This window comes from Plasmodium yoelii (assembly GCF_900002385.2).
Source record: "Plasmodium yoelii strain 17X genome assembly, chromosome: 1".
NCBI classification, from domain to species: Eukaryota; Apicomplexa; class Aconoidasida; order Haemosporida; family Plasmodiidae; genus Plasmodium; species Plasmodium yoelii.
Window position 1 is genome coordinate 376,463 of NC_036173.2, and position 15,984 is coordinate 392,446.

At 22.2% G+C, this 15,984-nt stretch overlaps 4 protein-coding genes across 4 annotated transcripts; 2 read left to right on the forward strand and 2 right to left on the reverse strand.

Annotated features, from left to right (window-relative positions):
- Positions 1–1,080: 1,080 nt before the first annotated feature.
- On the forward strand, positions 1,081–2,565 carry PY17X_0107400 (uroporphyrinogen III decarboxylase, putative; the record flags this gene model as incomplete). Its single annotated transcript, XM_022957821.1, has 2 exons — positions 1,081–1,249; positions 1,445–2,565. The coding sequence occupies 2 exons, from the start codon at positions 1,081–1,083 to the stop codon at positions 2,563–2,565; spliced, it is 1,290 nt and encodes a 429-aa protein (XP_022811244.1).
- A 485-nt stretch (positions 2,566–3,050) lies between these two features.
- PY17X_0107500 (G-protein associated signal transduction protein, putative) lies at positions 3,051–6,577 on the reverse strand (the record flags this gene model as incomplete). The annotated part of the gene is made up of 13 exons (XM_022957823.1): positions 3,051–3,083; positions 3,175–3,240; positions 3,321–3,383; positions 3,506–3,562; positions 3,658–3,718; positions 3,900–4,034; positions 4,260–4,349; positions 4,470–4,542; positions 4,690–4,727; positions 4,818–4,925; positions 5,056–5,322; positions 5,463–5,788; positions 5,993–6,577. The coding sequence occupies 13 exons, from the start codon at positions 6,575–6,577 to the stop codon at positions 3,051–3,053; spliced, it is 1,902 nt and encodes a 633-aa protein (XP_022811245.1).
- A 1,108-nt stretch (positions 6,578–7,685) lies between these two features.
- On the forward strand, positions 7,686–9,278 carry PY17X_0107600 (4-hydroxybenzoate polyprenyltransferase, putative; the record flags this gene model as incomplete). The annotated part of the gene is made up of 1 exon (XM_724058.1): positions 7,686–9,278. The coding sequence occupies one exon, from the start codon at positions 7,686–7,688 to the stop codon at positions 9,276–9,278; it is 1,593 nt and encodes a 530-aa protein (XP_729151.1).
- A 384-nt stretch (positions 9,279–9,662) lies between these two features.
- PY17X_0107700 (spindle assembly abnormal protein 6, putative) lies at positions 9,663–12,555 on the reverse strand (the record flags this gene model as incomplete). Its single annotated transcript, XM_022957824.1, has 5 exons — positions 9,663–9,715; positions 9,930–9,976; positions 10,133–10,247; positions 10,340–10,435; positions 10,596–12,555. The coding sequence occupies 5 exons, from the start codon at positions 12,553–12,555 to the stop codon at positions 9,663–9,665; spliced, it is 2,271 nt and encodes a 756-aa protein (XP_022811246.1).
- Positions 12,556–15,984: the final 3,429 nt, after the last annotated feature.

Below are 15,984 nucleotides of genomic sequence, written 5' to 3' on the forward strand. Positions count from 1 at the left end.
AAATTAAATATGATTATTTAAGCCATTATCAAAAAGTAATATAATATTATGTATTTTTTTTTTTTTTTTTTTACCTAAAAACATCTCTCTCTATATATACAATATATATAATTGGAAATATGTGGATAACTATATAATGTGCAATGTTTAAGTTGTTTTTTCCTCTTATTTTTTTCTAAATTTTGGCAATAAAAATAAAGATTATACCATTTATAATTTGTAGTAAAATAGGCATGTATATATTGTTTCACAAATAAATAATAATAGGTCTTAACTTTTCAATGAACTAAGAATCATTATAATATGTTTAAATATTTGTGAGAAAATATCAATTTATATATCCAAATTTATGTAAGGAAATTAAGTCATATTTTCATTTTTTTTTTTTTTTTTTTTTTTTTTTTTTTCAAATTACCTCATGTTTTCGTTCATTCATCGCAATTTTTTAAATGACTTAAAAATTCACGTGGCTTATTAGGTTATTTTTGTTATTTTTATTATCTTTGTTATTTTTACTATCTTTGTTATTTTTGATATTTTTATTATTTTCGCTATTTTTACTATTTTACTATTTTTACTATTTTACTATTTTACTATTTTTACTATTTTCGCTATTTTTGCATTCCTTTTATATTACACTTTTGTAGTCTCAAAATAGAAGGCACAATTTGTGTGTTAAACAAACACATTTATTTTTATACACTTAAAATTTGTGCAAAAAGAAAAATATTATTTCCTCAATATTAATAAATTATTGATACTTGCTTAAGATAATTTTTATGAAATTCTGCTTATTTTTTTTTTCAAAAAAATTAAAGACTTTTCTTATTCCTTTAAAAAAAAAAAAAAAAAAAAAATTCCTATAGACTTATAATAAATAACATACAATATCTACAACCAAATGTAAGATTTTATTTTTAAAACAACCACTTACCTTTCCAATGAATTGTATAACATTTAATTAGTCTGCTTAACCTTTTTAATCTGTTTAATTTTTTTTTTTAATTTTATCAAAATATTCCCTAAACCTTATCCACAGTTGCATTAATATTTTGCCATATTATATGGTCAAGCAAAATAATGCTAAAAAAATTTGTTTGTTTCATATTTCTGATTTGTTTGGTAAATCAAGTTTTATGTTTTATAAAAATAAAAAAAATAAAATTCAAAATGCTAAAAATAAATACAGCTTCTTCATCACATTTGGAAGATGAAATATATATTCGACCAGAAAATTATAAATATCAAAGTAACCATTAAAACTGATAGAAAATTATAAATATCAAAGTAACTATTAAAATTGATAGTCACATAAAAATGCTATACTTGTGTGTGTCTATACAACTATATGGTTTTTCATAATTGTTCACTTATTAATATTTTTTTTTTTTTTTTTTTTTTTTTTTCTAAATTTTATAACTCATTTTGCTATTGAACTGTGCAGAATTTGGTAGGCCTTCCAACGATCTTATATTACGAGTGATAGAAAAAAAGGATAGTGAAAGTGGCGAAAATGGCGAAAATAACGAAAGTTGTAAAGATGGCGAAAGTTGTGAGAATGAAATTCCATTTTGGATAATGAGGCAAGCAGGAAGATATTTGCCAGAATATAGAGAACTAAAAAAAAATTATAATTTTTTTGATATGTGTTATAATCCTGAATTATCATCAAACATAACTATAATGCCATATAAAAGATTTTTATGTGATATGGTTGTTATATTTTCTGACATATTAATAATATTTATAGCTATGGGAATAGATATACAATTTATTGAAAATGTTGGACCAATATTTAACAAAAAAATAAATAATTTGGATGATTTTAAAACGTTAAACTTAAATTTAAAAGAGATAATAAATAATTTACATTTTGTTTATGATTCAATAAATTTGACAAAAAAAAAAATTAATAATTCAGTTCCACTTCTTGGTTTTTGTGGATCACCATTTACCTTATTTACATATTTAACAAAAGATAATACATCTAAATTAAGCCCATATGAAAATAGTTTAAAATTAATATATGAAAATAGTGAAGATACACATCACATTTTAAATACTTTATGTAATATATGTATTAGTCATGTATTGAATCAAATAGATAGTGGAGCTAATTTGATTCAGATTTTTGACAGTAATGCTGAAATTGTTGATAAAAATATATTTAAAAAATTTAGTTTAAATTATATAAATAAAATAATTCAAGCTATTAAAAAATATAGACCTAATATTTATGTTATTTTATTTATTAAAGATAATTTTCATGAAGATATTAAAAATCTTGATATAGATGTACTATCAATTACCCATAAACAGCTAATTAATAATGGCTCAAATTATTATTATAATTTATTTCAAAATAAAATTATTTTACAAGGGGCATTAGACCCACATATACTACTATTGGATAATAAAAAAAATGTTCAAAAATATGCCTCAGAAATGATACAACAAATTTCTCACAAAAATAAATATATAGCTAGTTTGGGTCATGGTATACTTCCCAATTCGAAAATTGAAAATGTCTATGCGTTTATTCAGGCAGTTAAATCTGTGAAATGAGCAAATAACTACAAATTCGGAAAATTAGGAAATTCAGAAAATTCGGAAAAAATTCACATTACGAATAAGTGTGTGCGATTGTTTGTATTTTTTTGCACACTCCTAGTAATGATAAGAAAAATGTAATACTTTACCACTTTAATGTATTTGCCACTAGCTAATCGCCACTTTATTTTTCATTTGCCTCTCCTTACCAATATTAGTTTATAACCACAATTTTTTAATGTCGCTTTCTTTTTTATGCTAAGTATTCTTCAAATATATTTATTTTTTAAACATACTTAATAATTTGAATTATAAACGTTTCGAAACGTTCAGTTTGTTTGTAGATATATTTTTAAAATTCAGCTAGCCAATTGACCAGCTAGCTAAAATGCAGAATAATTCAATAAAAACATAGCGTCACAAAAAAAAAAAAAAAAATAATAGAAAAGAAAAAAGAGATATAAAAATGTAATAATTTGATTGAATAAAATTGGGGATATTTAAAACTCCTTTGTCTTTGTCATTTTAGGGACCTAAAGAATAAAAGTGGAAATAAAAATGTAGGATTAGGGTGTAATTTCCAATTTATTGAATTTTCCCAATTTTGTTAGCATTTTTGCTTACCCATAAAATTGCTCGATATCGTGACGCATTGGTAACATGTTCATTTTCTAATCGAAAGCATATCCACTAAAAGAAAAAAAGGGAATACGTATTAAATAATTTTCAAAATATAGAAATGGAAATGAAAAAAAAAGATAAGTTATTACTATTGATCTCCTTAAGACCTCAATAAACATCAAAAAAAAGGTAATTAAAAAAAAATTTATTTCCTGCAATATATTTAAAAATGTTGATATATATATTTATTTGTTAATTTTAATGATATGATCAAAACATATGATTTGGGATAAAATAGCTAAAAAGAAAATGTGAAACTAATTTATTCATTTACCTTATTTGGAAATATATTTATTGGCATAATTGTAATGGCCCATGTTAGTCTGAAAATCTGAACAAAATTAATGAATATGTAGGATGTATAAAAGTTAAAATTGGTGGTGACAAGATATTTTTTTTTTTTTTTTTTTTTTTTTTTTTTCGTACTAAATTAAAAAACCCTGCAAAATAGTAATATTGTGGAGGGTACATCAAATTGTCATTTTTCCTATAAAAATTGTGAAAAATTATGAAAAATTACGAAAAATTATGAAAAGATCCCAAGTTAAACTCTAAGCTAAATGAATAATTTCATTCCTGTTTTTTTTTGTTTTTTTTTTCTCTTTTTTTAATTTAAACATTTATAATCGTGATATTATAAAGCTAATATTTATCGCTCAATTCTATACCTTAACAAATAATTGTACTCTTTTAAAAGGCCCCAATCACAATACACATCCCAAATATACATATATGTAGACCCAATAACATATGCACATATTAAAATAATTTTGCTTGTATATATATCTAATCCAAGATATCCCCTAAAAAATTGAGTTCAAACAGTGTACAATCATGTATGCATGTATGTATATGCACATGTGTGTATGTATGCATGTATATGCACATGTATGTATATCATAGCATATCATAGCATATCATAGCATATCATATGTGGGGTACCAATTTTTGATTTAAAAATTCGATTTTTTAAGACCGATTCCGAGGTGCAATATTATTATAAAATAAATTATTTTTATTTTTCTTACCAATTAAATGAAGTACATATAACAATACAAATTCCAGATACATATTTGAGCATGTTATATATATGTATCGTTTGCCTTTCATTATTATATCTATATGTTAGTGCCAAGAAATATAAGTTGATTATATATTTAAACATAAAGAATTGCAATATGATACATCTCGGTTATGTATATAAATATATATGGAAATAAATATAGAACAATTTTTACCTGATTAAGCATTGACAGAATCTTAAATAAAATGGCAAGCCAACAAATATCGGGTTAACATATGACTCGATTACTGAATTAAGGCAATATGAAAATGGTGATAAGATCATGAAAAAGGGTGATGAAATTATGAAAAAGGGTGATCAAATCATGGAAATGGTGATAAAATTATGAAAAAGGGTGATAAAATTATGGAAATATTTTTATAAGATTGACTTACTTGGACATTTTGCAGGAGCAGTAGTATCCATTCCATTCCTAAAAAGAGGAAGTAAAATTAATACGTATATAATAGCCAAAATTAAGTATATATATATATGTATATGTATATTTTTTTTTTCTTCTTACAAAAAAAAGCATATGATATACTGAACATCTGAAAATGTTTTTGACAAACTTGTGAGTATGTCTCCCATTATATTGTCGAGTAGATTCACGCTATTTACTAGGAACACCCTGTAGAATGTGAAAAAAAAAAAAAAAAAAAAAAAATATATAATTTTGGCTAATATATATATAATATATTTTTCTTTTTTTTCTTTTTTTTTTTCTTTTTCTTTGCGTTTCCAAGAATCCGGAACCTTACCCACTCATAAGCACACGCGAAAGGGAAGAAAATAAAAAATTATTCTCTTTATATTTGTAAAAATTAAAAGGAAAAATAGTAGTACAGACTAATAATATACACAAAATAACAACATGAAGTATAATGTTCGAAAATATGTTAAGGTTAAATAAAACGTCTAATAAAAATATTAATAACGAAACCGTTGTTAAAAAAAGCAAAAATATGACATAATTTATTAAATAGTAATATTCATTCACTATTTTTTTATTCAGATCGAGGATGTACCTATTGGAAGGGAAGAAGGGGTGGGTATCATTTGTCATACTATTACTACTACTATTTTTTTTTTCATTTTTTTTTCATTTTTTTTTTCATTTTTTTTTTATTTTTTTTTATTTTTTTTTTTTTATTCCTTAGCCACTTACGTAAAATTGACGCCATACAACTGCATGAAAAGAAAGGAGCCAAAAATAAATAAAAAGAAAAAATTCAAAACATATATTAGTCTATATATGGGAAGTATTGATAGTATTCTATTAATATTAATTTCATTTATGTTAAGATATAATAAAATGATTGTATTAATTATCAAAGTAATTAAGATCCCGCATAAAATAAATATAGTTCCTCTATACTGACCAAGATTTTCTATTTTGCTTTTTAAATAAATTTTAAAATTTAAAAAATCAATTTTTTCACAATTATCTCCTATTTTTTTTTGTATCAATAAAAATGTGGATTTTATTTTTTCCTAAAGGTTATAAAAATAAAAAAAAATAAAAAAATAAAATAAATATGCTTAATTGGTATGTCTACAATGTGAAAATGGGTAATGCTATATGTATGTATACAATTGTTATACAATTGTTATACACATTATAGGTTTCTTTTTTTTCTTTTTTTTTTTCTTTCTTTTTTTCTTTCTTTTTTTCTTTTTTTTTTTCTTTTTTTTTACATTGAAATGTTCTTCTTGGCTAATCTGATGAAGATTGTTGCAATATTTTTGATATAGATCTAAAGAAGTAGATAATCTTTCTTTTTTTGTTTTTTTTTTCAAAATTTTATATACAGACAATACATTAATATTTAAATAATTTGTTAAGATATCAAATAAATTATAAATATTTAAGCATTTATTTTTTAAACTTTCCATATCCTTTAAATTCACTCTATCTGATTCTAAAAAAAACACAATCTCATCTATTTTTTCATATAAATAATTGTATTCACTTTCATAATGTTCTTTAACCATATTAATATAATTTTGTAAGACATAAAAAAATAAATATGTATAATCAATTTCTTCATTTTCGATCTCATTTTTTTTCTTTTTATCTTTTTGATTAAGTAATGTATTGTCTAAATTTACTAATTTACAAACTTCAAGAATCTGTTCATCATTTTTATCTATTCTATCATATAAAGCTTTTATTTCTGGATTTATTTTTTTTTTTATTATTTTTTTTAAGAATTTATAATTAACATATTTATTATCCCATGATTTTACCTTTAGGTGTTTCAGCTTTTCGGCGAATTTCATTTTTAAAAAAAACAAAAAAAAAACATATGTGAAGAAATATCGGATAAATATACAAATTGCCAAACAACTAAATTATATTTAATCAATTTTATATTCTTATTTATATCTCGACATAATGATTTATCATTATTCTTATCTATTACAAAAATTAAGGTATTCTTTTTTTCTTAAAGTAGATATATATATATGCTCTTCAAAAAAAAATAATACCACTAGGGAAAAAATTGCATATTTTTTTCTTTTTTTTAATTTATTAAAAATTATGGAAAAGATGAGAATTTCGATAAAAATAAGACTGACGAAGGGAATTATAAAGAAAATGAAAATTAAAAAAAATGAGAAAAAGGAAATATTATTGTAACAAAAGGTTATAAAAATAAGAGACCACGAAGATAAGGCGACAAAATTGCAAAGAAAAATGTGAAAGAAAAAAAGGGTATGTAACATGAAAATGTAATTATATTGGATTAATGCGATCTTATTTATTTCATTTATTTATTTCATATATTTATTTCATATATTATTTCATATATTTATTTCATATATTATTTCATATATTTATTTCATATATTTATTTCATTTTTTATATTTTTTTTTTTTTTTTTTTTTTTTTTCATTCGCATATGAGTGATGCACATATCATAGGGATGGTGAAAATTATTCCCAATTTAATAAAATAAATAAAAAGTTAATTTTCACATAATAATATATTTATTTTTATATAAAAAATATATTGTATATGAATAAAAGAATGGAAATTCACAGCATTTTGCTAAAAAAAAATAATGCTATCCTATTTTATTACCACACTATAAATAAGATTGTTGCGATGTACATAAACATAAACATAAATTGCCAAAACTGTCAAAATTTATAAGCCCATTTCCACAATCACATAAGAGCATATACTCACGAGAACACCCATTTGTATATTGATACCCAATTTAAAGTACACTCTTTTAAATTTTGAATAATTCAAAAAACAAAACTACCAATACATATCAATAAGTCTATGGGTTATTTATTTCGAAAGCTTATAAAAAAAAAAAAAAAAAAAAAATTTAAGCATACACTACCAGATAAATAAACAATTTTAGAGACAATATTAATGAGACGATATATTAATTTAAATAGTTATAAATATGTGGATAAAGAAAAAAGGGGATATAAAAAAAATGAAAAAAAAAATTCAAATATATATATCCCCAATTTTATTATCTCTAACTACAACAATAGAATAAAGAATAATCAAGTTATTTTTGAAAATAAAATATTATCACAATTTGCAAAAATAAAAAATAAACTAACACACCATCTACAACTAGAAATTAGTCAACAAAATGGAAATCCTCTAAAATATACGAAACCGGTTTTAAAAAAAAAAATTAAAAATATCAGTAATAATAGAACCAAACCCAATACTTCCACTATCCCCACCATTTCCACTACCCCCACCATTTCCACCATTTCCAATGTTGGGCATGGTGGAAACAAATTAACAATTAAAATAAATGAACCCAATTTGAAATCTTTACATTTGGGAAAATTGCATTACTCATCAAGTTTGGGTGATAACAGCCAAGACAAAAGGAATACAAAAAATGAGAATACAAATGAGAATACAAAAGAGAATACAAATGAGAACACAAATGAGAATACAAAAGAGAATACAAAAAATAATACAACCAAATTTAAAGAAGTACTTAAAAAAAATATAAATGATTATGTTATTTTTTCACGGTTACACATTCCGACTGGTACATATTTAACATTATATACATCCCTATGGGGATATTTATTAACATATGATGTTAATAAATTATTTTTATTAAATAATGAAATATATCCAAGTGAAATAAATATAGATGAAATTAAAAATATTATTAAAAATGTATCCTTATTTACTTTTGGGGCATATAATATTAGAGCTTTTGGATGCATGATTAATGATTTTTTAGATAAAAATTATGATAAATATGTTGAAAGAACAAAGAATCGACCATTAGCAGATGGTTCTATAACTACTTCCAAAGCTTTAGTATATATGTTCATACATTCTTCTTTATCCCTTTTAACATTATTTCAATTTAGCAATGAAACAATATATACTGGTTTATTTTCTTCTATATTTATTATTACATACCCATTATTAAAAAGAATAACATATTATGCTCAAATTTATTTATCTTTTACATTCAACTTAGGTTTTTTTATAGCATCAAGTGTGAATATAAATATATTAGATAATTTATTTCCATTAATTATAAGTTTTATTCCATTATGTTATCTGACAATTATTTACGATACAATATATGCACATCAAGATAAAGCTGATGATATTAAATTAAAGCTAAAATCGCTAGCTATAAAATGGGATAAAAATACTATAAAATATTCAAAAATATTAATTATTAACATGATATATTTACTTTATATTTCAGCATATTTATTTGATATTCATTATTCTTATTATATATTCTCAACATTTAATGTTTCTTATTTGTATTATCTGATTAGTCATGTTTCTATAGATGATAAAGAAAAATGTATGAATTTTTTCAAAAAATCAAAAAATGTTTTATTCCTCTTTTTCTTAGCTTCATTAACTGCAAAAACATTTGAAGCTTTGGAGAAAAGACATGATAAAGGAGACCAAACTGAAATTAAAAATGAAAATAAAGAAACAACATTGCTACTTTAATATTTTATAAATAATAAAATTAAAAAGATACAACTCCTAATTGTATATTCCATTTTAAGTGTGTAAGAAATAGGGGGGAAAAAATTTGAACATTTTCAATATATACTTGGCAGAGTTGGGTAAAATAATCAAAATATCGAATAAGTTTAAAACAAAAACAAATAAAAGGAGGGAAAATGAAGAAAAATTAAGGAAAAATTAAGGAAAAATTAAGGAAAAATTAAGGAAAAATTAAGGAAAAATTAAGGAAAAATTAAAGAAAAAGAAGGAAAAGGAAAAAAAATAAAATATTTTCTGAAAAACGTGGATAGGAAAATCCAGATATAATAACCACACTAACAATATATTTATATTTAAAAAAAAAGGAGAAATATGTCTTTGAAACTAAATTCCGGGCGGAATAAATTTCACGGGCTTATTATATCTATCATTAATATCTATAAAATTGTAACGAAGTGAGAATAAAAGTTCCCACCAAAAGTGTATATTTCGCAAACATATATTCGCTTATTTTATTCGCATATTTCTTAATTCGCTTATTTCTTAATTCGCTTATTTCTTAATTCGCTTACTTTTTAATTAATTATTTTACTTTTTTAATTAGCTAGCTAACTTTTTTTTTTTTTTTTTTTTTAAATTTAATATACTTACCAAGCGCATCGATTTTTCCGCTTATTAAATTCAAGTTGGCCATATTGCTGTGTGCACAAATTATCAAAGCGAAAAAATAACATTATATATTAACAATACATAGTAATAGCTTTATTGCTAACTCGCCAATACAATCATAGGCAGAAAATAAATTCACCATTATTATTGCTATTATTTTTATCGTATTTTTTTTTTTTTTTTACCTATCTGATGTGTATGTTGGTGTGTAACCCATTCCTGACGAATTTTTTAAATTGGCTTTTAATTTTGTAAATAAGTCTTTATCTAAAAGGTTTGTATCTACTTGAAAGTTTGTCCCTTTTTGTTTTAAAATTGATACAAATTAAGGAAGAAAAACATGTATATTAATAAAATAAATTGTGAATGGTTATATTTGTGGGGAAGCATACCTGTTGAAATAGTCGGGGCTGCACCGATATTGTTCATTTTTACTGAATATATATCCAGATTATTATTTGCCACCTCTTTATTTAGTCTTAAATTGACTGAAGATGAAATTAACAAAACGAAAGAACGAAATAAAGTATAGTAGTGAAATGTAGTAGTGAAATGTAGTAGTGAAATACAGTGGTGAAATACAGTGGTGAAATACAGTGGTGAAAAAAATGTATATCAGAATAAGTCTATCCATATTTTAATTCATACCCTCTCGAGATATGTTCAAATCTTTAACGAGCTCATCATTTTTTCTTTGTAAAGTATCTACATCTCTTCGTAGGTTAGATTCTGATGCTTCTTTTTCTGATAATTTAATTTGTATTTCGGATAACTGTGATTGAATTTTAGTCATTTCGATCATATTTTGAGAATGATTTTTTTCAAGATTATTATATTCTAGAGTTTTATTTTTTAATTTATCTTTAATTTTTTTTAATTGTGTTTGTAATTTTGTAATAATATCATTTCCCTTATTAATTTCATCAATAGCTATATTTATTTCTTTTTCTAATTTTCCATTTCTATCTTTGTATTTTTTTAATTCTGATTCAAGATTATTATTATTTATTTTTATACTTTCATAACTTGTGTTATTTGATATATTATTTTCACATTCTTTTTCATATTTTGTTTTTAAGTTATTTAATTCGATAGTAAAATAATTATTGTCTTTTTCCAGTTTACATTTTTCACATTCTATAATTTCCTTTTCTTTTGTTAATTTTGATAAATAATCATTTTTTTCTTTTATTTCATTTATTAGTTTATTTATTTTACTATTTAAATGGATTATATTTTCTTCATTATTTTTATTTATTTCATTATATTCATTACATTTTTGTTTTAAAATTTCGACATCTTTTTTTAGTTCATTTTTTTCTAAAATAAACATTTCTTCTTTTCTTTCAATTATTTTTTGATGGTCTTCCTTTAAGTTTTGTATTTCATTATTCATGGTATGATTGAAATTACATTTTATATTTTTTATTTTTATATCCATATTTTCTATAGTTTTTTGTAAAGTTTTTATTTCGATACAATTATTATTATTATTAATTATTTCTTCATTTAATTTTTTAATTACATGTTCACTATATTCTTTTATATATTTTATATTATTACATAAATATTTTATAACATTTTCATTGTCTGCTTTTTTTAGAACTAATGATAGATGTGTTAGTTCTTTGAATTGATTTATTTCTACTAGATTCAGAACCCCTTTTTCATATGTACTACCACTAAATTTATTATCATTATTATTGTTAATATAACTAGAAATATATCCATCCCGTCCATATCCTTTTGTATTAACCTCTTTTACAATATTTTCCAATATTAGAACTGCATTTAAACGCTGATCTTCTATATCTTCACATTGCTCATTTTCTAAAACACATTCTTCCAATAAATCAATAAATTTAAATGGAAATAAATTAAAATTGATAACTAATTTTTGTTCTTTTTTTATATTTTCATAATTTTCTTCAAATAAATCTAGATAATAAAAAAAAGACTCATTTTTATCATCACTTAATTCTAATCTCATATATTGTTTCCCCATATTATTTTTTAAAGTATTTATTTTTACAACTAAAGGGGTTATATGATCATTGATATTATCTCCTTTTACATGAAATTTTATTTTTTTACAATACAACAATCCATTTTTATCATAAGTATTATAAATAAAACTCATATCTAAGTTATTACACAATTTTAAATTTGATATATTTTGATTCATGCAAATATTTCTATTTTGGTTTCTATTCCCATTTATATTCCCTCCTTTACCACATTCAACAATTGTTAATACATCATCTGTGTTTCTATTTCGATTTATTATCCCATTTTTTTCCCCAACATTTATATCATCATAGTTATTTTTTATTATGCCTTGTACATAATCGATTTCTACCACATTTATATTTCCCGTGTAAATTGGCTTAACCACACTACTACTATTACTATTACTACTATTACTATTACTATTACTATTATTACTATCACTAATAGTTGTTGTTTTATTTATGATACAATCTCTTTTCTCATTAACATCGTCATAGCTATATACACTTTCGATACAATTGTTTGCAACACATTTATTCATATCCAAATTGTCAACATTTGAAAAAGAATATTCGATATAATTGTGTGTCGAGTTCATTATCTTTAAACCTTTTTAAATCTGTTTAAACCTTTTTAAATCTGTTTAAACCTTTTTAAATATGTTTATTCAAATTATTATTATTATCATCTCTTTCATGATTTCATCTATTTTCTTTTGTGTGAATATTATACAGACACATATGCCTTTCTTTTCTAATTACTGTTTAACTTATTCTATATATACATTTACTAAAATTATATAGTTAATAACGTTTTTTATAAAAGTATTTGCTTAGTTTGGAGTGTACCACATATAGATATGTTCATTCTTACAATTTATCTTAACATTTAATCTGCTCGAGAAATGCATTATCTCTGCTTCTCTACACGCACGCACGCATTTATATGTATATATGTATATGTATATATATATATATACTTCCCTATTTTCTTATTTCCTTACTTCCTTATGGGCTTACATACATAGGTACACTTGGGCGTCTTTATGTGGCGCTCAATTTCTCTTCTTCAAAAAGACCGAAAAAATTAACAATCAATTGAAATAGCTATATCAACAAATATTAATTTATACCATATCCAACTGCGTTTCATGCAATGGGCTTATGAATCGGTACATAAAAAAAAAAAAAAAAAAAAAATATATATATATATATATGTATATATATATATATTACATAGACTGAACATCAAATTGCACACAAAATGTTTGTATTATTTTTGTACATTTTTGTACATTTTCGTATGTTTTATGATTTTTATAAATTTCAATGATTAGAAAGAGCGTATAACTGCATTCAAGAAAAATAAGTTAATTATCCTGTTTCGTGGAAACATATAAAATTGGAGAGAAAAAAAGAAATATACACAAGCAAACGTATCATATTTATATAGTATCTTTGGAACACGCGCATATACATATTATATATGAAGTTGCGTCTTAATCGTTTATATAAATCAGAAGTAGCCTTAAAAGTGTGCACTTTGCATATATCAGCATACGTATGAATATTGATGTATGCTAATATCCACGTATATATTTTTTTGCTCCTTTTTAAAAAAAAAATTTAATTATAAAGCATATAAGATTCCAAAAATATTTGACTTAAAATGTATGACCTTTATATATATAGACACACACATAAATTAATATATGTGTAGACATTCTTTATAAGAAAATATTCATAGTACGAAAAATAAGAATCGAAAAAGACCAAAACATACAATAAATGATTTAAAAGTGGCCATATTTATATATACATAATTTTTTCGTTTTAAAGAGAGAAGAAAATTATAAATTTTGTACTAAAGTTAATTTTTTTTTCTTAATAGTTTTAAAAATTATGTTATTTTTTCGATATTAATTATAGCATATGTATTAATATGATCATCCAAAAAGTGTTTGATAAGATTATACATACTAGTGTGTATGAATATATACATTATGATATCTCATATACACTTAAAAAGTTGCTAATCAAATTATGGCTATATATATTAAATTTAAGGAGAAATTGAAAAAAAAAATATTGCTTGTTAATGTAAAAAATAATTTATTATTTGGTGTGTGTAAATGTGTGCAGGTTTTTTTTTTTATTTTTTTTATTGGAATTAAAAATTATGATATAAGTAAATAACCCCTAACCTAATATAATGATAATAGTGTGTCATTTTAAAGGTTGCTCTTTTTATTTCATTTAAATAAAAAAAATTAAGGGGAATAAAATTAGCTAATTGAAAAAATAAATATTTAAAATTGCCCACTTTATAATTAACAAATAACGAAATAAATCACAATATGTAATATTGTTTATGTGGTAAGAAAATAACAGAGAGTGTATTTCTCCATTTTTTATTTAGTGAAAGAATAGTGTGTAAAAAAATACGAAATAAATGTAAATATAAAAATGAAAAATATGAAAATATGAAAAAAAAATATTTAATAAAAAGCTATTTTTATGAACACGGAATAAAAAAAAAAAAAATATTATCCATATTTCCTTTTAGTTATTTCATTTTTTTTTTTTTTGTGCATGTATTTAAGTTTTGCAATATATTGTATAGGGGTATATAGATTTAATTTCCTTGAATAAATACATAATGCAAATGCATTTAACATAATTATATGCCCCGATGGTTTTTATTTTTGATCACATATAATTGCAACTAATTTTTGTATATAAAAAAAAAAATACGTATACTAAAAATGAAATAAAAATACAAAGAGGTATACACACATACATTATTTATTTAACCATATTACATTATGTTTGTCAAATTATGTATTATTCATTTAAACATTTATTGATTTATTTATTAAATATATTATTTTCTCGTGTTATATTATATACACATATCGTTTTAATCATAAACCAAGACGCATATATAAGGCATACGAAAAATAAAAGTACATTTGTTGCTAAGCTTTATGCATATGCAAATACGTGCATATAATTATGAAATAAGATATATATTTGTATTCTTATTTTGCACTAAGATTTTACCATTGTTTCATTTTTTCGTATTCCTATTCTTGAAATGATTAACAAGCGTGTCAATTTACATAATGTAATATTTATGTCCTAATTTCTCACGTTAATTAAATATGGGTTTTTTTTATTGAAAAAATTTGTAATACTTACATTTGTTGCTTTGGCTTGTTTTTGTATTTTTGTTGCATACAATTTGGGAAATACACAATTATATTCCCAAATATTTTATTATTATTATTATTATTTTTATTTTTTTGTATCTTTCATAACCATACATATACATTTTGTTATGTATCCATTTTTAATATCTTGATGCTTATCATCATTTTTTTTTGTATATTGCCTCTTGATACATTGGATTAATATATACCCTTTTAATGTTTATGTCTTTTTTACTTTTTTCGTATATGCTTTCCTATGTTGATTCAATTTTTGGTATTTTTTTTTATCAATTTAGATACTAGCTAATTGTGACCACAGCTTTTAGTTATCCTTATGTGAATAGCTAGTAATGTAGATACTATATGTATATATGCATTTATGACCTTAGTTTCATATATTAGTTTTTTTTTTAAATCAAAAAAACAATATAATATTAGAAAATACTAATATTATATTAATAATTTATCGTAGCATGTTATAAAAGAACTTCTTCAAACAGTACAATGCATTAACTTTATATTGTTTTAAAATTGCAATGTAATAATATGTGAATATGTGCTTGTATATATAAATATATTTATACATAGCCATGCTTGTATGCATATATATATGTATACTGTCCTGCATGTACATATATTTAATCCGTTTTAATTAAAAAGCAAAAGACATTTATTACCTATTATGTTGTTTTATGTGTATCAATATGCAATAAAGAGAAAATGAGCATAAAAAAGAAAACTATATCTAAATATTATATATACACATATTTATTATTATAAGTGTGCAAAAAACATAATATATTTTTGTCGTTTTTT